Here is a 22485-nt window from a genome sequence, read left to right on the forward strand (position 1 = left end):
AATAATTAGCCGTCGAATTTAGCCTTCTTTGATAATTAAATTAAACACTTTTCACAAGAAGTTACACAATGAGTAACGCAAAAGATAAGCTCTATATTTATCCTCAAAAATGTCACTTTGTGCTCGATGTTACGTTCCATTTTGTAGTTGATCAAACAAAAACATAGATTATATAACATATTCATAGGTCTTACTAATAATAAAAACTACGTTGTAAAAGTTATAAAAAAATGTTTTCTTAAGAATCACTTAAATGGCATTTTTATCACTTTAATAATAAAAAGTGACGTAAAATGGAACGCAATGGCGCTTGACGTAATCTTTAAGGGGAAGTACCGGAATGCCTGTAGTTGCTCTACGTAGCTCTACCTAGTCTGTATTTGCAAGTATTTGTCCCTGTATTATAGTGATAAAAATCGGGCAAGTGTGAGTCGGACTCGCGCACGAAGGGTTCCGTACCAAATAAAAAAAAAGCAAAAAAAAAACGGTCACCCATCCAAGTACTGACCACTCCCGACGTTGCTTAACTTTGGTCAAAAATCACGTTTGTTGTATGGGAGCCCCATTTAAATCTTTATTTTATTCTGTTTTTAGTATTTGTTGTTATAGCGGCAACAGAAATACATCATCTGTGAAAATTTCAACTGTCTAGCTATCACGGTTCGTGAGATACAGCCTGGTGACAGACAGACGGACGGACGGACGGACGGACGGACGGACAGCGAAGTCTTAGTAATAGGGTCCCGTTTCACCCTTTGGGTACGGAACCCTAATAATACACTATCGCACCGCACTGCGACCTTGATGCGTCGCACCCATAAATGAGAGCGAGAAAGAGATATCTTTTTCTTTACTGTTTTACTGTGGAGATCGTCGCTCGGTATTCCATCGCTATGGTGCGCACAGTCGGCAAATTCTGTATAATCTTGTATTCAATATTTTTAGTAAAATCGATTTAAATGTTATTACATAGGTTTTGAGGTTTAATGCTACAAATTTATTATTTACTAAGTTAATAAAGTCATTACCAACCAAATACCTTCTTCTAGATTTTCCGCGACTGGCTTGATATATTGCGCTTAATGTAGGTACCTATGTTGAGGCCTGATTTTTTACTTTAGACGTGCTAAATTCGTCCTACTGTTTTAGGTGTATCAAATTAGTAATTACCTAACTTTATCCCTTAATCCGTCGAACGCCCACCATACAACAAATTGATGCAAAGCAATTTTACCCATATTGATCTGTAGTAACACACGTCTGATACTAAGTCGCTAGTCGCTACGACCCAAATTGAGTTAATATCACACGTGTGACAGTAGGGCGCTCCACGGGTTAATTGTATAAATAAAACATTTAAGAACCTATCCTATGTTTAAGAATCCAGTCAGAAGCCTATCATTATTTTTAACCCGAGGGCGATTTTAAGTAATCGTTTTCCGTGTAATCTTTAACTATGACTTTAATCATACATCAGTCGCTGCTAACGTGTGAACCCATGTCATTATTGTCTCAAATAGTGACTGGTAGCGTGATCTAAATAGAGCACACAATCTCTAGTCTAGCAATACCTTCTCCAAATCACACTGTGTACATAATCTAATATTTTGAAATTGAACAGTTTATTTTATAGTAGTCTGTCTAAGGTAAGGCACCGACATTGACGTGACAAAGTGTGAAAGCTCCATAAATGACATATTTTCGTAGACATTTGACGTTAATGGTGACATTTTCAAACTTTGCCATAATAAAATTTGTATAGACGAGTTAGCTTGATCAGTCAGACTCTTTGCAAACAGAGCTCTTGACTTCCAAAGAAGAGGTACCTAACCGGACAATATTTTTGCTTGGTGCCTTGAATGACACTGTAATTTTAGGTGGTTTTTGTTTTGGTATTCATTATTTTCAATCGTGCATGCAGTAGTAGGATAGTATAGAAACTCAGATTACATTACTTTTCGCTTTTTATTTACAATATATTAATATTCTCTTTGTTTTGTTTCACATTATCAGTTCAGTCAGGCACTGTACATTATCTGTTTATAGTTCTAAAGCGTAAACATAATACATAGGTATTTATAAATCAGACCTCACTTTTACCTCACGATAACCTAACAAGTATACATATATCTAATAAGACTATTTGAGTTCTTCAAACAAAGCGCCTTTGGCGATGTGAGATCATCCGCGCTATAATCTCGAATACAATATGGCTGAATAGTATCCTAACACCTAGAACAACGTAACAACTGCGCGCACACCGAATACTAACGGAGGTAAAAGCTAAGTACAAAACTAGAAATACAATTTATTTAAAATATTACGCGGCCATCACATTGGATGTGGATCCGCAAGCCGCTCGGGTGTGCGAGCGGGACATCGCTATACTTACATATAGACGAGAATAGCGCTGTCTCGCTTACATACCGGAGCGGACTGCGGATGCGCATCAGTGGAATAACCGCGTTAAGGTCTTGGTCTCCGTTTGGTACCGTAACGCTGCGTACAAATTCACGTTAATTGGAAATTACTATGCAGTACAACCGGAGACCAAGGCCTTAGATCAGTGGCCTATTTTATAAAGCTACAAGTTACAATTTACAAGCGGAAGTCTCTTTCTAACCCTATGTGTTAAACGAGACTTCCGCTTCTAAATTGTAATTTGTAGCTTTATAAAATAGGCCACTGGTGTCCCCAACCAATTGGGCACCCCCTTAGGGTACGTGGCAAGGTAATAAGAGGCGTCGAATAAATTTGTACGTGTTGAATTGGGAACATGACATTTCATTTAAGGTTGCTCGATGGAAAAACGTTGGAAAACCCTGAGTTAGATCGAATAAAAATATGTCACGGCTAGAGTCGGTTCACACAAAGTAACGTTTAGTAATGCTAGATTGTTATAATCAGTAAACAATTAATCAGCTAGATATAAACACAGATAACAGAAAAATCGAGCCGTAGTAACAAAACTACACTAGATGTAGCGATGGTGGACTTACATATATTTGTAGTTCTGATGATCAAACGTCGAGTTGATTTACATTTTTTATCAAATTATCACCAAATGTAGGACTTTCAATCAGCGGCATCTACTGAAGCTTTTTTTATCATTTTGTCAGGCCCCGATTTTTCATTTGCATTAACAAGTGTTTTAAGTAAGTTGTCTAGTGTGAACAAATTCTAAATATGACTATTTAGACACGTTTAACATTAAAATTATCTATACCTACCCACTAAAATAATTTTATAAAACACATCGCACTTGGAAAAGCGAGGTCTGCCTATATTTAGGAAGAAAAACTGAAAACCTGATATTAGAAAACTAAAAACACTATATAAAAATATTATCTATTGCTTCCGATAAAGTTAATAAAACCAAAATCGACACTTCAACAAACGGCTGCTTTGTACGCTAAAATAAAAGTATTTGGACAGTTAGCAAATAATTAAGTTTGCGGCGATCACACAGAAACTTGTACTTTACTAAAAAACAAAGAGTTATTAATCGTAGAAGACGTATAAAGTCTACGAAAAATTCGTGTCTCGACTTTGAGAGCTAAAGTGAATGATGCTATTGATGCCGTAGGTACAGATGTATTTAGTGCATAATTGTTTTCCATCATAATTTCTCGGAAACGTTCGTATTTGTCATGCTAATTCAGTCAACCTCAGTACTTTTTGTACCGAGACAGACATTTACGCATTATGCGGTTGTCAGATGTTGACGTTTCAGTTAGGTACCATAAAACATTATGGCGCCGTATAGTGCCATATATTTAAGCTATCAAACTCGGAGGCACGATTTTTTCTTAGACTTTTCACCTCTTAATCTACTATAAAGAACTCTTTGCTTTAAAGTTAACAATCAAAACAACCATATTCCCTATCTACTATGGTTAAGCGAGATTTGGGTCCTATCAGAATTATTGACCTTATCGCCTGAATACAATTTAGACAAGAAATTAGCATGAGCAAGAAGCAATACTCCTGGAAATAACAAAACAATACCCAAAGGGGAAAATCAAATATTTAAAACCATTTTTAACTAAGGAACCGTACTTCATTAATAACTCAAAGATTCAAATGTATTACAGCTACAATCTGCTGAATTTAATGTTAAGCATTCATGTCATGTGTTTAAGCGATAATGATAGATTGATAGGAACCCCGAGATTTGACAATAAAAAAAGGTCGGCCAATGGATTATACCGATGAACAGATGTAATGAAGTGTGAGTCGCAATATGGCAAGAACTATAGAGATATCAACTACGCACACTTTGTAGAAAATAACAATAATTATACACCATTCCTCAATTTGAGATCCACGTAACCATCTCATACATAGAAACCTCCCGCAAGAATACATCTGAAGGCCAATTCTGATTAAACAATTTGATATTGTTATGATAAAATCTTGACGCGACTCACACGCAAACTAATAAGTGCGAGCGAGGTGCCTAATGACACGACTCCAGAGTGCATTTCGCGCGCACTAAGCGATCGTCGTTCGAAGCGAAGCGATCAAACGTTCGTCAAGGTCGTATTTTCACAAAACTTTCACAAATTGTTACAGCAGAATTGGCCTCCATTAGAGAAGTGTTGACTATATGCTAAGTGCGCAGTAGGAGAACTAAAAGCAACAAACTTCGTCATTAAAATGTAAACTTTCGTCAACTGACAAATAACTAAAGTGACCCATAGCCGCCAGGCGGTGCCACAGTCGTACACTTAGCCAATACGCCACAGAAAATACTGATGATCGGCTTAAGATCATATATTTAATCGTTTCTTTATGTTGAAAATGTACAATCTTTTTTTGACGCGAAGGGAGAGAGGTGGTCAAAAAAATTAGAAAGTTTTATACAAAACGAGATCCGTAATGACCTTAAGCGAATCATAAATGCCCAATATAAAGCAAGTACATACCTATCTAATTCCGGATATACATAGTTTAGTTTTATGTGAATTTAATATAAGTACTATACAGAGATGCTCAAATGAATATGTATGCTAATTTAAATCAAGAGAACTAAACTGACAAGATCGATTGCCGTTAAACTTATAACCCACACATAAGAGGGATAAAATGTAAGAAAATATCGTGGCAAAAAATAGTTTCAAAAATATTCGGTTATCATAATAACATAACGTATGTATGGGCCGTATAGCGCTAGAGTCAAGTTCTATGAAATTATGACGTATAAATAACACTTGCACTGCGTATGATATCAAAATGGTTCCAGCCTTATCTTGGTCTAACTCGTTCGGCTGTCAAACTCGGGGCCACGCTTTTTTATTACATTTAACGCCTCTTCTACAATCAATAACTCTTTGCTTTTATTGCTAACATTTACACAATACCATTTATTATGTCATATAAATTATATGACATTATATAATACATTATTTAATTGCAACATCCAAAACAAAATCGCATCGACCAGTTGCGTTGTATGTTTGTATTTCAACGTCCCCAAAGTATTCGAGGCTTCATATATAAATAGGATTCTGTGAAATCCCATTAGTTAACAAACCCTATTATTTATATTATAATTTATAATACACACGAAATTTAACTCTTTTTTTTTAATTCTATAGTGTAAGAATATTAACTTGAATGTACTCCTCGTCATATCTAGAGGCACGAAATATCGACCTTAACCTTTTAGACGCCAATGACGGATATATGCGCACCGTAGGTCCAACGCCGTAGACGAATTAATCCGTCACTGACCACATAGCACTGTCTTGCTCTAACACCGGAGCGGTGTGCAGATCCGCTTATAATTCCTTTGCAATATCGGTATGCACAAACAAAACATACAAATCTCACAATAAATGGTCCTTATCTCGTTGCAACAAGGGTTACCAATGGCAAAGAGAATTTGAAATAGAGTTATGGTAAATTATGTAGGTAGAGTACATTTACTGCCATCTTTCGACAGATTAAAACTGTTAGAACGCCATTTGACTTAGATCATATTTTTTTCTTGTTAATATCAATATTTAACAAGTTAACACATATCAGTGAAAAAATAAAGATCAAAGTCAAATGGCGTTCTAACAGTTATAATATTCTGTCGAAAGATGGCAGTCAATTTACAGTGGCTACTTAATTTACTTTGACAATCCGCCTCTATACACTCTATTCTCTTTGCCAATGGTAAGTAAACTACATATTATGTACCTATTATTAATAAATGTACTACGTAGGTTTTAAGGGTTACACAGATTTAATTTGATATTTTATACGTTGTTTTTATATCCGGATATTACCTCTTTTATATGTAGTATTGATTATTGCTTATATCTTTCGTACATTATCAATATCATTTCGTATTTATTGTCATAAAGAATGGACAAGACAAAGATCAAGAACTTTCTAAACCTGTAGAGTCGCCATTAAACACGCAATCAAAAATATCCGATCAAATTTTAACGTCCTGAATAAGTTCGTGCGCAGATGTTTCTAAACGCTTGTTTGCTTTAAGGTATCTGATAGCGATTACAAAATTGTGTATGCAATGTTTATTATTATTAACCCTTTCAGTATCTGTTACAATCCAAATTCTTCTGCTTTGCCGAAAACACTTAACGCCCATACACAGTTTTTTTAACAAAAATATCAGGTATATTGGTATTTATTAATTGCAAACTAAATTATAGCTTACACGGACATCATATACACATACAAATAGCGAATCCGAGCAGTAATATAAACATAAGCACATGAACGAACCAAACTGCATTAGTACAGGTAAAATAATTACAATAATTTTACATCAAACCTTAAAGTAGAAATAAATTGGGGGCCGTTAGTTTCACTCACATATTTTACCGTAAGTTTTGATCTAATAATTGGGTTATATAATTGCCGACCAAAAGAATGGTGTATTCGCGGGCCGATGGATCCAACAATTCCACTGTAGATAGGGCGCAAAAGCATTCATCAAGTTCTGTAGGTATTGTGTAGGCGACTACATAAATAGCTATGGTCCTAGACAGTGTTGGCCGAAACGTTAATGCATTTAACCATTTTTGGCCATTAACCATTATAAATCGAACCGTAAACTGTAACCGTCCGTTACGGTTTACGGTTCAAAAGTTGATCCACTTAAGTAATGTTCCAGGCCGCTTAGTAATGTCCCTGGTTTAGCCACTACAGAATTACTGGTCTTAGATAGTGGGTCGGAGACGGTTGGATGCCGTGAGGCGGCAGGGAGATGTAACCCAGGCAACAAGTGTCAAGTAATGTTACTGGTTTAGTGTCTGAATAATGACTGGTCCTAGATAGTGAGTCGGAGACGATTGGATCCCGTAAGGCGGCAGGAGGGGAGACGGCTGCAGGCGAAATGCCAGCGGTATTTCCGTGACGACTGCTCAGACAATTCAGCTGTAGATAGAGTGCGGGAGAATTGGAGTTCTGTAGGTATTGTGTGGCAACCGAATCGTAATGGTCCTAGATAGTGGGTCGGAGACGCTTAGATTGCGTAAGGTGGCAGGAGACGTAACCATGGTAAGTGTCAAGAAAAAGTTGATCCACTCAAAATAATGTTCCTTGTTTGGTGAGAATAGAATGTCTGGTCCTAGTTGGTTTAGGGGCATGGATCACGTTAGGCAGTATGAAGGGAGACGGCCGCCAGCAATGATCGCATGACGACTGCTTAGACAATCCAGATGTACATAAATAGTGTGCGGGAGCCACCGTGGAGTTCTGTAGGTATTGTATGGCGACTAAACCTCAATGGTCCTACATAGTGGGTCGGGGACAGTTGGATCACGTGAGGCGGCAGGAGGGGAGACGGCCGCAGGCGGAGTGCCAGCGGTGCTTGCGTGACGACTGCTCCGATAATTCAGCTGTAGACAGAGTGCGGGAGCCACCGTCGCCCAGCTCTGAAACACAAAACCAAAGAGTTACAGACTGTATTATACTGTTCTTTTTTATTCTAATTTGTAAGTATTTCGAAAATGTGTGAAAATCATCTTCATGTAGTCAAGCCTTAAAGCAATCCGTAGATGACTATAATAAGTTCTTGCCAACTGCCTCAGTTACCACATTCACTGCCAGCGATCCGTTAGGCGGGTTTTCTGTTCTTAGGGTCTTTTCGCTTCATACGCTTGTAGCGCGTAGCTCGCACTGACAGTGAATGTGTTAAACGGTAGACATACAGTTTGACATCCGAACCAGATTCCTATTGGGCCATATGTTTTAGGGTAACTGAATTGTCAAACGTGATCATTCAATTTGATAACCAGAGTTACCGCATAATGTACGGAGCCGCGTACAACGCCATCTGTATCACCTGTCAAATTCGAGACACGAATTTGTAAATTCTACTTTACATATCTTACACATCCCATGGATTTGTGACCAAACGCACTTACAGTTAAGTCGATATTTACATTAAGTTAAAGTATGCACACAAGCAAAAATTTTAAGCGTAACGTTACTTTTTTAATGGAACGCTTACTCAAATATTCTCAAACCGGTCATGTGGGTGAACAGCGACATCTATGGCTCGAAACTTCGTCATAGCACCTATCGCACCCCAGTCTAAAGTATAAAAAAAGTTGGCGAATAAATAGTGTTTTATTTTGGCATTCAAATAAAATACAGATCCTTTACCATTGTATTTTCACGGAAACGTACGAACGTGTCATGCTATTTCAGTCTGTCTCAGTACAAAAAGTCCTGAGGTTGACTGAAAAAGCACGACAAATACGAACGTTTCCGAGAAAATACGCTAGTAAAGGAAAGGATTATGCAAATATGCACTACATCTGTATAGGTGTCCATTATCAAACACTGAAAGTGCTAAAGGTGATTTTTAAACCATAAAATAGATTTTATGTTAGTATATGAGTCGCGACAGTTTAAATTCGATTAAAATAGATTAGATTTATGATTTCAATCTAGAACCTACCTAGAAATTGAAGTACCTTACCCCTTTCAGCCACTCATTATAACGATTTAAAATACATTATAAGCATTAACATGCTGTTTTTACAATAAACAGTAGTATATCTCATCGGCCCATCAATCTTAGATTGAAGAGAGCAAAGGTAATACGCATTTGAAGGCAATTGGCACTAAACGTAATAATATCTTCCACCTGGCATAGAATACAATGAAATAGCTACATAATAGTGTTGAAGTATCTTTCTTAGTTTTTACAGTATTAGGAAATAACATGACATCATTATTAAAGCAATAAAAAATGACGTCAGGTAATTTCCTACACTAAAGAAGATATATTAATCATCGTAATTAATTAATTCGTTCGTTCTTCACGTCTGATAAGCTTGAACGAATAAGAAAGTTCACCTTTGTGAACCAGGATTTAAATAAACTACATTAACCTATGTTAATAAAACACAAATTGCATAAGTAAAAATAAAAGTCCATGCGGATGTTTTAAAAAAACATGCAAAACTAATCGCAATAAGTTAAAATATCGCGCAACGTTACGAAATATTGAGTAAACGTCCAAGATTCGAAATCACAATAAAATGACAGTGTTTCAATGACCAGTGGTTTCAGATTGCACTTGAAAGTAAGGAATTAATTATGCTGGAAATGCTAATCAATCCTGATTATTAAAGTCAGTGAGTCATTCAGTAAAGTAGGCCGGATTACTCAGGTAACATTGATGACCAAGGTGTATTTTCAGTGAGTGGATTACTAAGGCACCAGTACAAAGAGTGCTTTACCGCAAATGCATGTAATCAAAAACAAATACGGTTTGACTTTAGGTGACTTTAGGTTTACCACTTTGATTGATTAGTTAATTTCTCGAAAAAGGGTTTTGCGTCACAAACACACATAAAACTCATGTTGTTATAACTGTTATAACTAATAAGTTATCTCAGTTTGTATAATGTCTCTTTTGTTCCCAAAAATGTTGGTGGCGCCTAGTTTCTAGTCACGAATTTATATCGACCAAATCGGAGCAGACGTATTTTTAGTGTTCCGTACAAAACTTTGTTCACGGAACACTTATGGGATCACCTCGGTCTTGAAAATCAGTTAAATGCGTTTTTCTCAGAGACCGTTTGACGTAGATACCTAAAATTTGGAATAGTTATTTGTGCTGATGTTACTTTCAGGAACAGAAAAGACCTATTGGAATCTCGTCTGTAAGGCTAGATTTGACATATTTATGTGATATGTTATATTTTTATCTAGTCGTTAAGGCATATTCACCTTATAACAGTAATGGAAATTAAGGGTTATAATCCCTGTTAAGGGAGTAAGGGGGAGTCACCCTCACACGCATGCGACGAACCTAACTCAACGAGCAAATTCTAGCGCGCACCCTACCGCAGCCGTCGGCCGCGCCCGCCTCTGCAAAGTTAAGGTTCACAGTGACGAAAATATATATTACAAATGATTCGCTTTTACGCTTTCATAGCTTGGACAGTTAGTTATAGAGATAGCTGTCCCCCTGCATACAAACTTATATGTAGGATGCAGATGTCACCGCAGCGGAATGGAATGCGGCTCAAACGTGCAATGACTCAAATTTAAAAGACTCAAGACGCGTATTGTGAGGTAGCGCAGCAGACTTGCGAGCCGTTGAGCCGTTCCACGAGGTAGGGGAGCACGGTGGAGGTATGCAGGTCGTGGAGGGTCGCTCGCCTGAGGTGATGTGGCACTGACCGTGGTGCAGGTCGCCGGTGAAGTAGTCCTGCGAGCCGTAGTGCCGCTCCACGAGGTAGGACTGCAAGGAGGAGGTGTGCAGGTCGTGGAGGGTCGCTCGCCTGAGATGATGTGGCACTGACCGTGGTGCAGGTCGCCGGGGAAGTAGTCCTGCGAGCCGTAGTGTCGCTCCACGAGGTACGGGAGCAAAGTGGAGGTGTGCAGGTCGTGGAGGGTCGTCCGCCTGAGATGATGTGGCACTGACCGTGGTGCAGGTCGCCGGTGAAGTAGTCCTGCGAGCCGTAGTGCCGCTCCACGAGGTAGGGGAGCACGGTGGAGGAGTGCAGGTCGTCGGAGCGCCGTGATCGCGGGCTCACTGCTCGCTCGCCGGCCTCCAGCGGCGGCGTCGCTTGCACCCATCTGAAAACAAACAATCACTTGTTTCATATCCGCTCATATTCCTGTATTGTAGTTTTTGATGTCATGTCAATGCATTATGTCTAGGATTTATTACTATGGTACATGAACCCGGATAAGGCGATGCAATTTAAAACTTATACAATATAATTTACAATAAGGCAATAAGGACAGTCAAATCATACTAGCACTGCTGCTCTCGCCAATAACTAGCCTTTATCTTCATATAGTTGTAAGCAGTGCGCTCACTAGTAAACCTCTCAACTTCCTCTGATTCCGAATAAAATTGTAGTACATGTAACTACATAATACCAATAAACAAATCACATCCATACATACGAAACGTAATTATTTGCTTTCTGCATACTTCGTATATCGGTATTAATTATCTCATATTTCGCTGTCTCCGCGAGCATGTGAGTAAATAGAATTTATTGCATAATTCATTGAGGTATTATAATGTCAGTCAAAGGTCGGACAAAACCTTCCTAAATAACTTAATACCTACGTATTATATAGTATCTTATTTTTTAGTTTTCAAGCTAAGCTAATTGGAGATTCTATTGTATCTACTGCCTAGGGCCATAGATATAAAAATAGATAAACATTAAATAGAGTTAGAAACCTTTTTTTATGGCACCTCTGGTTTGTGTTTTCTAATACAATAAACTCTCCGACCAGCTTCAAAGCTTGAAAACTAAAAACTATATCAAGTCAGACCGGCAGCAAGTCTATTTTGGACACTATATCGAACAACAACTTATTAAATGCAATTTATATTCAGGATGTATCGAAATAAAATCTATAAACGTGTATAAGTATTGTATAGGCATTTGAGCCAGTGGTGTATACATGTCTAATGTCTACGAGAGAAACGCGAATTAATAATTGATATAGTTAATCTGGGGTATGTCGACCGACATAATGAATTGTGTTATTAAATTAATCTGTGCAATAAACATAACAAAGGTATAATAAATCTGTTGTAAACAAAGTTAATTTATTTCGCAGTAAGCCTGTTTGCGGTAGCTTGTTTACCTACTAGCTCTCTTAATATAAATTAAACGAAGATAATGCATATATTGACGTAAGCAATATACAATCCGGTGTAGTTTATCTGGTCTATTATTTTAGCCTTGCGGACAGTTGGATTCTACGCTAATTTAAAAGACGTAAAACTGATAGATGGCACAGAATACATTTAAGGGAATGAGAGTGCGTTCAGTGAAACAATGGACGATTATTTTCTTAGGTGGAATGCTAGCGAGTTATTTGTTTAGGTGTTTGCTTAGTTATTTGTACCTACTTTTGATATATGTATAAATAATGAGCTCTGTAGTATTGGAATTTTCAAACAAGATAAAAACATTGTACGAAAATGAGATACGCAATTAGCCTCGACTGTAATCATTAACTCAGATTGAAAAAGGACTCCGCAGAATACAATGTACATATACAAACAACATTGTATACTAAATGAACGTATACAATGTTTCCTATTTCAAACCTATAAATCTATTAATTGGGTTGTATATACAGGATGTTTATTCAACCCTTAACCACATTTTGCGAAGTGAATATACAAGATCATACTTAGCAGCTTTTATTACCTATGGGTCCAACTTCGGAATCGCTAAAACAAAATGGCTGCCTTAAACATTTGATGTTGATATTATTGATGTTTTCTACGGCTCACGCTACAGCATGGCAATGAGCAGTGACCGCAGCGTAGACGCTAGATATACATTGCTTCTCTTTCACTGTCCGAAAAGACAGACACTTTAGACACTGTCGCACGTGTACCGTGTTCTCTGTAACTCCCGTTCGCAAAGGCAGCGAGCGATTAGCTAAACTACTTACGCGTGTCTCCTGATCTCATAAACGCTGGGCCTCCGCTGCGGCTCGCGCTGAAGCATAGCTATAAGCAGGGACCGTAGTGTAGAGCCTAGGTTCGCGGGCGGCGGCGCCGGCTCGCCGCGACCGATCGCCTCCAGGAGCCGGTACACGTTGTCACCCTCGAACGGGTAGCCCGACGTCATGTAGTGCTTCTCTGTCACTCCCATTCAGAAAGACAGTGAGCGATTAGCTAAACTACTTACGCGTGTCTCCTGATCTCATAAACGCTGGGCCTCCGCTGCGGCTCGCGCTGAAGCATAGCTATAAGCAGGGACCGTAGTGTAGACCCTAGGTTCGCAGGCGGCGGCGCCGGCTCGCCGCGACCGATCGCCTCCAGGAGCCGGTACACGTTGTCCCCCTCGAACGGGTAGCGGCCCGTCGTCATGTTGTATCTGGGGACAAAGTGCTTGTAGAATACAATAATCTTGTAGAATGGTGCTTTCCGAAAGCAAATAAACACACGTGTAACATCGGATCCAATAGAATAACTAAAAAGTATTTCAAACAAGGATTAATTTATTGATCGAGCTTTCTACTACAAATTGGGAACATAGGTACATAAAAAATAAACTAACCAATTGTGGCCCTCCTTGAAGTCGGTTACAAAAACCCCATAAAGTGATCCCATATGAGCACCGCGAACAGTTTTGTGCGGTGCTCTAAAAAGGACAACATAGCCATCTGTTAGCACGGAATATTAGTTGTCTTTTTATAACTAATTCGTTTGTAACCCTGAATGGGAATTAAAATAGATTTACCTAAACTTACGTAAATGTTATAAAAACAAATGGTAATCACCAGCAATTCATATATAAATAGTTACGAGTTTTTTTATATTCATTAAATAAGTTGAACCGAAAAACGTTTTCTAAAGGTTTAGGTACATATACTTACTACCAACAATTAGGTAAGTAGGTATTCTTAAGTATACCTATAGTTCGTTTTTTTAGCATTAGAAATAAGGTAAACAATCTTGATGTGTCTTTTAATTGAATAAACACGTTTTTAAAATTAGTCACGGCAAATATGTAACAATTATGAATCTAATACGATCATTTATATTCTTCTGCTTTCATAAGTAATAGTTACTGATTTTTAAAAAGTGTTTTTCAATTAAAAGACATGTCAAGATCGCTTACCTTCTTTCTAATGCTAAAAATAACGAACTATACACATGACAAAACAATTAATAAGAAGGTAAACAAACCTACCTATTATTATTAGGACTCTCTTATCAATAATATGCAATACAAACGCGTAGCACATGCGATTATAAAAAGGAAAAAAACCATCTTATACTCATACATAATACCTAATTCAAGCAGAGTTTCCTTGTAAACAATAAATAATGCATGGCGTATTCAAAAAGCGTTACTTTAAATGGAATAATAATATATACGGGACACAAAGTTATGTGAAACGATTTTACATGTCTAAATCCTATTGAATTTCGCACAAAATAAGTATACAGGGTGTCCCTAGCCATTGGACAAAGCCGAAATGTACATATGCATTAGGGTATTTAGAACCAGTATACAAAGTATCATAACAATTGGTGTAGCGGTTACGAAGAAATTAACAAATTACGATTTTTTTTACTTTGGAGCAACCTGTATGTGTTAGTAGCTCCTGAGGTAATAAATAGTATGAAACTTTCTTCGACCGTTTTGATTATCTTTTTTATTTATGACATTAATAAGATTCTGACTTTTGACAAATGTCATCATTGCCGCACATTTTCAAACAAATTGTCAAAGGCACTGCCAATGATTAATACAGTATGTTTCTTTTTGTTGTCGATTATTGGAAATAACTTTTGTTTGATAATTTATTTCTTTATCTATTGTTCTAATTAAAAAAAACAAGTAACCCTACGTGGGATTTCAGGGTTTGTCCAATGGCTAAGGTGACCCTGTATAACGTTCTTGCGATACAGTACACTTAAATATATATGCAAATCCAAAACAGAATGGATCCAGGGCGTTCGACGGATCATTGTCCGAAAATAGCTTTTGTTGCCTAACACTTGTATTGAAACCAGAAACACGTTTGGTATGTGAGTCACCTCAAATATGTTCATGCGCAAATTCATACAAAAGGCTACAAATATCGAACGATAAATATTTGTGTGGATAATAATAGCAAGTGCTGCTTTAGAAAAAAAAAAGGTACCTACACTCTACTGCGGTTTTCAACAGATTGTCCTGTGAAAATTATCCAAATAGAATAAAGAGGCTTTATCAAAGAACTTCAGTATAGGGTTTTTCAAAAAAGAAGCAAAGTTTGCCATTAGTTCGGCCTTACGCTTGTTTGCCACCAGTACCGTCTTTACCATAAGGGCACACGGGGCCCGTGCCCAGGGCCCCCATCCTCAGGGGGCGCCGAAGGACAGACAGTAACAGTATATTTGATTACTCATAATAAATAGAAGATCATAGTAGAAAAATGTTAGTTTAATTAGCTTTCTTTACTTTCCAAAAGGGCCCCGAATTCTTATGTGCCCAGGGGCCCCAGCATAGTTTAAGACGGCCCTGTTCGCCACGGGTGTGGTATAAAAAGGACATCCGAAAACGATTTAAGTCATATATTTGTTTACACAGTTAGCCCAATCAAAATACATACTTTCAACATACATTACTCATAATATGATAGTCATTTATAATGATACTTTTAATAGATTTATCTAGTTTAGACGTAAACAACGCGGCATGCACGGTCAGGTGACATTACCGTGACATTGCTAAACTTACAATGTAGCGCTACACCGATTGTCCCCATTGAAGGTTTAATGTCCACTCTGGGTCGGAGGGTAATAGTAATCAAGTATTGCTAAATTAACTAATCTAGCCGTAGACGAAATTGCATAAGCGAGGTCCTTTTCTTTCAATATGTAGGTATTCCCAAGGTAATAAAAAGGTGGCCTCTAGAATGTAGCCATACTGCTTCAAATGCCGACTTTGAAACAAGAAATCTGCTGGGCGCCGTAAGAAGTTTGATTGTGACCTAATATTTAGCACGATTTTTTTTAGTACACCTACAACTCCATATTCAGCCCCATCCCTAAAGAGTTACCTCCCCTCTTCTCTCTTGAGAGGCTGGCAAGACTATAGCTCGAGCACAAGGTCCGAAGATGCCAAATGAACCTCACTCGCCGCTGGCGCCCCCGCGTCTAATACCCACAACTCAGATCCTCCCGAAGTGTACCTAGTTGTGAAGTCGCAGTTATCACGAGACATGTTGTCTCTTTTGCACAGTACTAAATAGAAAGAGGTGTGTAGCGGATTGGATGAGAGATGAATTGTTGAGAACTTACAGTGTGACGCCGCTGCTCCAAATGTCGACTTTGAAGCCCGAGAACTGCTCGGCGCCGTTGGCGATCTCCGGCGGCTGGAAGGCGGGCGAGCCCTGTCCTGTGTAGCACGTGTCCTCCGGCGAGAACATGTCTAGTGCCTGCAACCAGAATCCTTCATGTAGCCTGGCCGGAAATCTGATATGATTATCTAAGACTATATCGGTAAGAAGTCGGAATTCCCTTTTTAAGTGAAACCTAATAAACCAAAAAACCAAAACATATTCTCTAAAATCGCAATTCGTTTGGTACGTAAAATAATTACGTGAGCGAATAGCGGTGTTTAAATGGTATAATCAGGGATATTTCAACCCCAGACGTCTATATAATTATATACGTATTAAATATCTAAGGAGATTCATAAATTACATATATAAGGACTAGCAACAGGACTGCATACAGTGCATACCCCCAAAAAATACGCCCCTAACTAACGCTATTATTCAAAAAAGCGGGTTGTACGCAATATTAAATTTTAAATGTTTGAGATGTAAGAAACATCTCGACCTAAAATCAAAGAGGCTTCTATCTAAAGTTGCCTCCAGAATCTCGCGAACTAAATTGACATGTCAATGTGCACAAATGATACCACAGTTGGGACAGTGCTGTTCATATCGATATTTTCAAAAAAGTTTGAACTAGAGATTATCGCGAGAATTCACCGCTAGGGGCGCTACTGTTGCGCGGTCAGTTAAAATGAATCTTTATGTAATTTTCTTAAGTTATTTTACAAAGTTAAGTATTTGGTATTTCGAAATTGTGCAATTTTATAGTAATAGAGACAAGGATATTGGGATAAACATATTGTAATTAAATAAATATTTTATTTTGTTTTATTTGTTAGGAAAACTTACAGCTAGAGCAACAAGTTAGGTGATAACATAGAAACAGTGATTTTGGCTCATAATACAAATAAGGCCAGCCTAGACGGGGAAATATTTCGTACAATGTGATTAATTTCTCATTTAATTTGTGTGGTGTGGACGCAAAAATTAAATCGTCTCGGTGATCCCTATTGCTTCGATTGTAAAGACCAGTCCCTAAAGTGAACATTCAAGTTGACAATTAGGTCAAAGTTTAAATTATTATGGATCAATCTCATTTACCGGCCACGTATACAAAATTAAATCACCAATTTTAGATTTATGACGACATCCGATCCGAGCTCTTGAAATAAACATTTTGCCCCCAAACCTGCATACTAACATTGAAATTTGTCAATTTCGCATCCGCACCTCCTGATTTGATCGGTAACGTCACAATCTTAAAATCGAATCAACCACTTTTCTCGTCACTTTCATAGGTATTAATCGAACTCGTTTGTGACCCGTAATCAATTATCACATGGGTAGTAAGTGCAATATCTTACTTATAGATATCATTTTATCGACATATACCGTGACTATTTTTTCTTTGCTATTCCTGGTATCATTTTATTTGTCAAACTCATGTCAATTTAGTTCGCGAGATTCTGGAGGCGACCTTAGTTCAATTGTATTGCCCAATAGCTGTGTCTAAAGTGGATTGCATCAACAAATCATTACACGAACTGGCAATCCTCCAGATCTACTCACGCTATCTAATATCATCTTATCTATGTGTTGCGATATTTACCTGGCATTGGATAACTTTTATTTACGTTCTGTTTTAATTGATTGCGGTGACGAAAATGGACACAAATATTTACTTTAAGTATCTATCATAATGAATTGTTGAATTTGATATGTAACTGTAATTTAGATACTCTTAATTAATGGTTAGAAAATGGGCATGTCTACAAAGCTGGCTGTCCTGGGTTTGAATTTCGTTAAAGGCAATTATTTATTTAGGTTCAAAGTCTGGCTAGTGAAAAAAGCGGCAATTTAATAAAATCTGTAGCAGGCGGCTCTTTGATTATGTACAAGGATTTCATAATTTTTATGATTTCTAGAAGATGAAAATTATAAAAAGTATAAAAAAATCCTTGTAATCAAAGAGCCGCCTCAGACTTTGAAATTTCCACGTTTTTGCAGGTTCAACTTTCATTTGCTAGACTCTATCACAAGGTAGGTATAATTACCTCGTTTTTTTATCAGTAGAGAAAGAAATCACAGCAAATATGTAACAATTATATAGCAAGGATATATTTTTACATTCTTTTGGTTTCATAAGTAATAGGTCATTATAGGTCCTACTTTTTTAGGGTTCCGTACCCAAAGGGTAAAACGGGACCCTATTACTAAGACTCCGCTGTCCGTCCGTCCGTCCGTCCGTCCGTCTGTCAGTTGAAATTTTCACAGATGATGTATTTCTGTTGCTGCTATAACAACAAATACTAAAAAGTACGGAACCCTCGGTGGGCGAGTCCGACTCGCACTTGTCCGGTTTTTTTTAAGTGTTGTTCATTAAACAGATTGTTAACCCTTTTTCTAATGCAAAAAAAACTAGGTTTCATATTTTTTCCTCAGTTATGTGGTTATGGATGTGTTCCATGTATTTATCTATTATATTCATATATATCGTTGCATAGGACCTACAACACCAATGAGTAGGGCCATATTGAGATAATCACTATGAGATTGGGACTAGTCGATTTGTGTAAAATTAATCTGAAATAGTGAATAATTTAAGATAAAAAAACAGTCAAGAATAATTTTCAGAATTACCTCAGCAACACCAAAATCAGTAATTTTCAGAGTGGAATCAAGAGTAAGCAGCAGGTTTCCCGGTTTGATGTCCTTGTGCACAACTCCCTGCCCGTGCAAGTAATCCAGCCCATCTAGTAGCTGCGTGAAGTAGTTGTGGGCTTGCTGCTGCGGGAACTTCTTGCCGGGGCTTGACTCTAACATGTCCTGGTGACAAAGAAAGGCTCAATATGTCACTTGTTTAAACCTTTATAATAAATAATAAAATAGCCTTTTATTTCTTGCAATTATGACATTTTAGAATAGTTTTTAAAGTTAATATTTAGCAAGAACCCCGTCTTCGCAGGTGAAGGCCTCCTCCAGAGTTTTCCACTCATCTCTATCTTGAGCTATTTGCATCCAGTTTTGACCAGCGATATTTTTTATTTCGTCTTCCCATCTAGTCACAGGTTTTCCTATACCCCGTTTTCCTAGTGGCCCTTTCCATGACGTCACATTTTTGGTCCAACGCTGGTCCGGTATCCGTGATACATGTCCCGCCCACTTCCATTTCAGTTGTTTGGCGTGTCTAAACCTTTAAAGCACACTAATAGCCTCCTTCAGTTCAAGTCTCCTTGGCGCTCAATTATCCTAATGATTCTTCTTAGGAAAACATGCAAAAAGAGGGTTTGACTTTTGATGAAGGCATACATTTTAAGATAGATTGTATACAAATATTGATCTATGTATGAGGTATTATTTGATCTTGTAAAATAAGAAAAAACTCGATGATTGTCAAGGTCAAAACTTATTTGATTAATGAGTTTAATGACAGTCTTTAAGATGATGGGAGTGCACTCTTTTCTTGAACATTGGAAGGTTGTATCAGCCCGGAAATACTGCAGGCAACAGTACCCTTGACCACTAGCATTGAGAGAATAATATAAAAACTATAAACTTATTATAACATTACTGTTTCTATTGGCTTAGAATAGCAATGATATTAATTTATTTAAACTAACAATCATGTGTAGTCCAGAGATTTATCTGACCACTGACAAACCAAAAATAACAAATTGGAAAGGAGGAGCTTCCGTATGAAAAAAAACATTTTGTTGTGTTTCTAAAATGTAAATGTGTGATGAACTATACTTATACCTCTCTTCATCTACTATGCTTCTATGGCTGGTCAAAAATATATAATAAATATGTTTCTGACTATATTATTATTCCAACATAACAAATCAACTGACTAAATATTGCATTACAAACAGACATTGTTCAATATCTATTTACAACAAAATACAAGAAAACATTTTGCAGGTGTACTTCTACAATTACTGATAAGTAACATGAGAGTTAAAGAATCTAATAAGAAATAGGATTCCATTAAGTCGGCTCAAAAACAACTTTGTAATATAAATGTCGGACTTATTTGAAATGGCGAAGTAAATGTAAACAACAATGTGTACATTCAAGCATGTATAAAATGTATAGTGCTAGCTGGACAGTAAGAAATATTGATCCAGTAAACAGAGGAAGGTCAAGCGAACACTCAACTTGCTGGACGTATATCAATATTAGACAGTGTTGTTTAATTACTTCCTTGTTATGATGAAATTGTTTACTAATAAATGTATAAATTATTTATATGGATATATATTGGAGCTATTATCTATTCCATATAAATTAGTAAATTAACTATAATGGGAATGAATGATTGATTAATTTAAATAATAAATTTATTTTTACTAGGTTCTATTATAATTTTAGGCAAAAGATGCAAGTTTTTTATTAAAGAGAATGCTAACTCACCTGTAGCACACCCACACAGAACTCCATGACAAGGTACATCTTCTGTTTTTCATCGTTAAATAAAACATCGACTAGTTCTATCACATTCTTATGTCTAAGTATCCGGAGCAGCTGTATCTCTCGCTGCACGTTCTGCTCTCCATTGGGTATCCTGCGGAGCTTGCGCTTCTTGAGGATCTTCACCGCGCGCCGGCACAGCGACTCCGAGTCCAACATCTCCTTCACTTTCCCGTACGAACCCTCCCCTAATATGTCCCCCATAACGTATTTCCCGACCATTTTGCATCTTTTCTTCTTACTTCTATAAATTATATCTGCACTATCGACTCTATGGAAAAATAGGTTAGTTTGGTCTAAATTAAGATCTAGGTCCTCGATCTGGTCGTCGTCCAGCCAGGTGACGGAGCGCAGCTCGGGGCTGCCCTCCAGCAGGTTCTCCTCGCTCTCTTGCGGCGCGATGATGCTCGCAACTTCGTATTCCACATTTTCAGCATCTGGAAGACTTTCACTACTACTGATTTTTCTGCACATTCTCGGATCCATTATCTATCAAAACAATACATTTGGAATAATGTCTGTGAATCTATGCGTATTGAAGGCCGCTTTGCCACAAATTTAAGCTCTATTTCTAGTCACATTGAGCACTATTTCTCAATCGAAACGTGTTGGAAATGGGTGGGTATAAAACTATTTCGTTTTCTAATTTCGATAAATGTAAATAAAGCTGTAAGTAAACCGAGAAATTCAACGAAACCACAAGGATGAATGAATGAAATATGACAGTTCTTACGGAGTATAATCTAATATGGCTGTCGAGAACGTAACTAACATTATTCTCTTTTAGAAAAAAGTACTGTAAAACAAAATGGCAAGGTCGAGTATAGCGTGATATTACTAAGTACTTAAGGCATTTTTTTCTCAACTATTTACGCATTACTCTATAGTCTATGGACTAGTAACATTCGTATCGGACTGTTTGAGCCATACAATTCACCGTCCTTGCGAACTTTGGGTGTAAATTTTAAATAGGAAGAAACGTTCGTTTACGTTATATAGTTTGTCAAAGGACTGTCTTATTTCAAACATAGACAGAGAGAATCATACTATCTTTGTCTTACACTAGTACTAGCACCCACAAAAGAAAAGGATGAGTATAATTTTTTTTGTTCTTATTTACTGACAATTTGGTTTGACCAACTATAGTACCACTACTAATGGCTCCTCTACACGATGGGCCAACGCCGGCCACTCCAAGGGACGCAGCCATGCGGTAGAATGAGATAGCTATATCACTTGCTCCCTCTAACGCATATGCGTCCCTTGGAGTGGCCGGCGTTGGCCCATCGTGTAGAGGAGCCTTTAAATGTGATGTAGTGGTGTAGGTATTTTATAAATAATACTTCACTACTATATACATCATTATTACTATTAGATCTCATTACGGGGGTGACATCGTCACTGCGTGACAAAACCCCTTAAAAAAAAACAGATTAAAAAAATACGTTATGGTCCGTCAAGCCATTTCCGTCAGTAGAAAAGAGCGGCAAATTTAAAAACTGTAGGCGCGAAGGGTAAACGTCGCATAAAAAAATTTGACTACCGCGCGTTTTTCAACTGACAAAGTTGTTTGACCGGCTATAAATATAATATGAGCGTGTAGTAACTTCTTCTGAGAGGGACCTTGACCGTTTTGGGCGGAAGTTTGGCTTTGGCGGGAACCTTCTCAACCTTCCTTTTTACTTCAATAATGCTTATATTTGCTCC

General features: G+C 37.6%; 1 protein-coding gene across 1 annotated transcript; it reads right to left on the minus strand.

Annotated features, from left to right (window-relative positions):
* Positions 1-6041: 6041 nt before the first annotated feature.
* LOC134793645 (serine/threonine-protein kinase STK11) lies at positions 6042-21580 on the minus strand. Its single transcript, XM_063765281.1, has 6 exons — positions 20722-21580; positions 18949-19134; positions 16268-16404; positions 13158-13346; positions 10907-11061; positions 6042-7895 (listed from the first exon to the last, which is right to left on the minus strand). Exons 1-6 carry the CDS (start codon positions 21262-21264, stop codon positions 7780-7782), a joined length of 1326 nt encoding a protein of 441 aa, XP_063621351.1. The 5' UTR covers positions 21265-21580; the 3' UTR covers positions 6042-7779.
* Between the last annotated feature and the right edge of the window lie 905 nt (positions 21581-22485).

The sequence above is a fragment of the Cydia splendana genome, chromosome 9 (assembly GCF_910591565.1).
Source record: "Cydia splendana chromosome 9, ilCydSple1.2, whole genome shotgun sequence".
NCBI classification, from domain to species: domain Eukaryota; kingdom Metazoa; phylum Arthropoda; class Insecta; order Lepidoptera; family Tortricidae; genus Cydia; species Cydia splendana.

Coding starts and splice junctions, on each gene's coding strand:
- LOC134793645 (XM_063765281.1), bottom strand. CDS start 21,264: ATGGATCCGAGAATGTGCAGAAAAATCAGTAGTAGTGAAAGTCTTCCA. Junction 19,135..20,721: donor TCTGTGTGGGTGTGCTACAG/GTGAGTTAGCAT, acceptor CTTTGTCACCAG/GACATGTTAGAGTCAAGCCC. Junction 11,062..13,157: donor TATGAGATCAGGAGACACGC/GTAAGTAGTTTA, acceptor GTTTGTTTTCAG/ATGGGTGCAAGCGACGCCGC.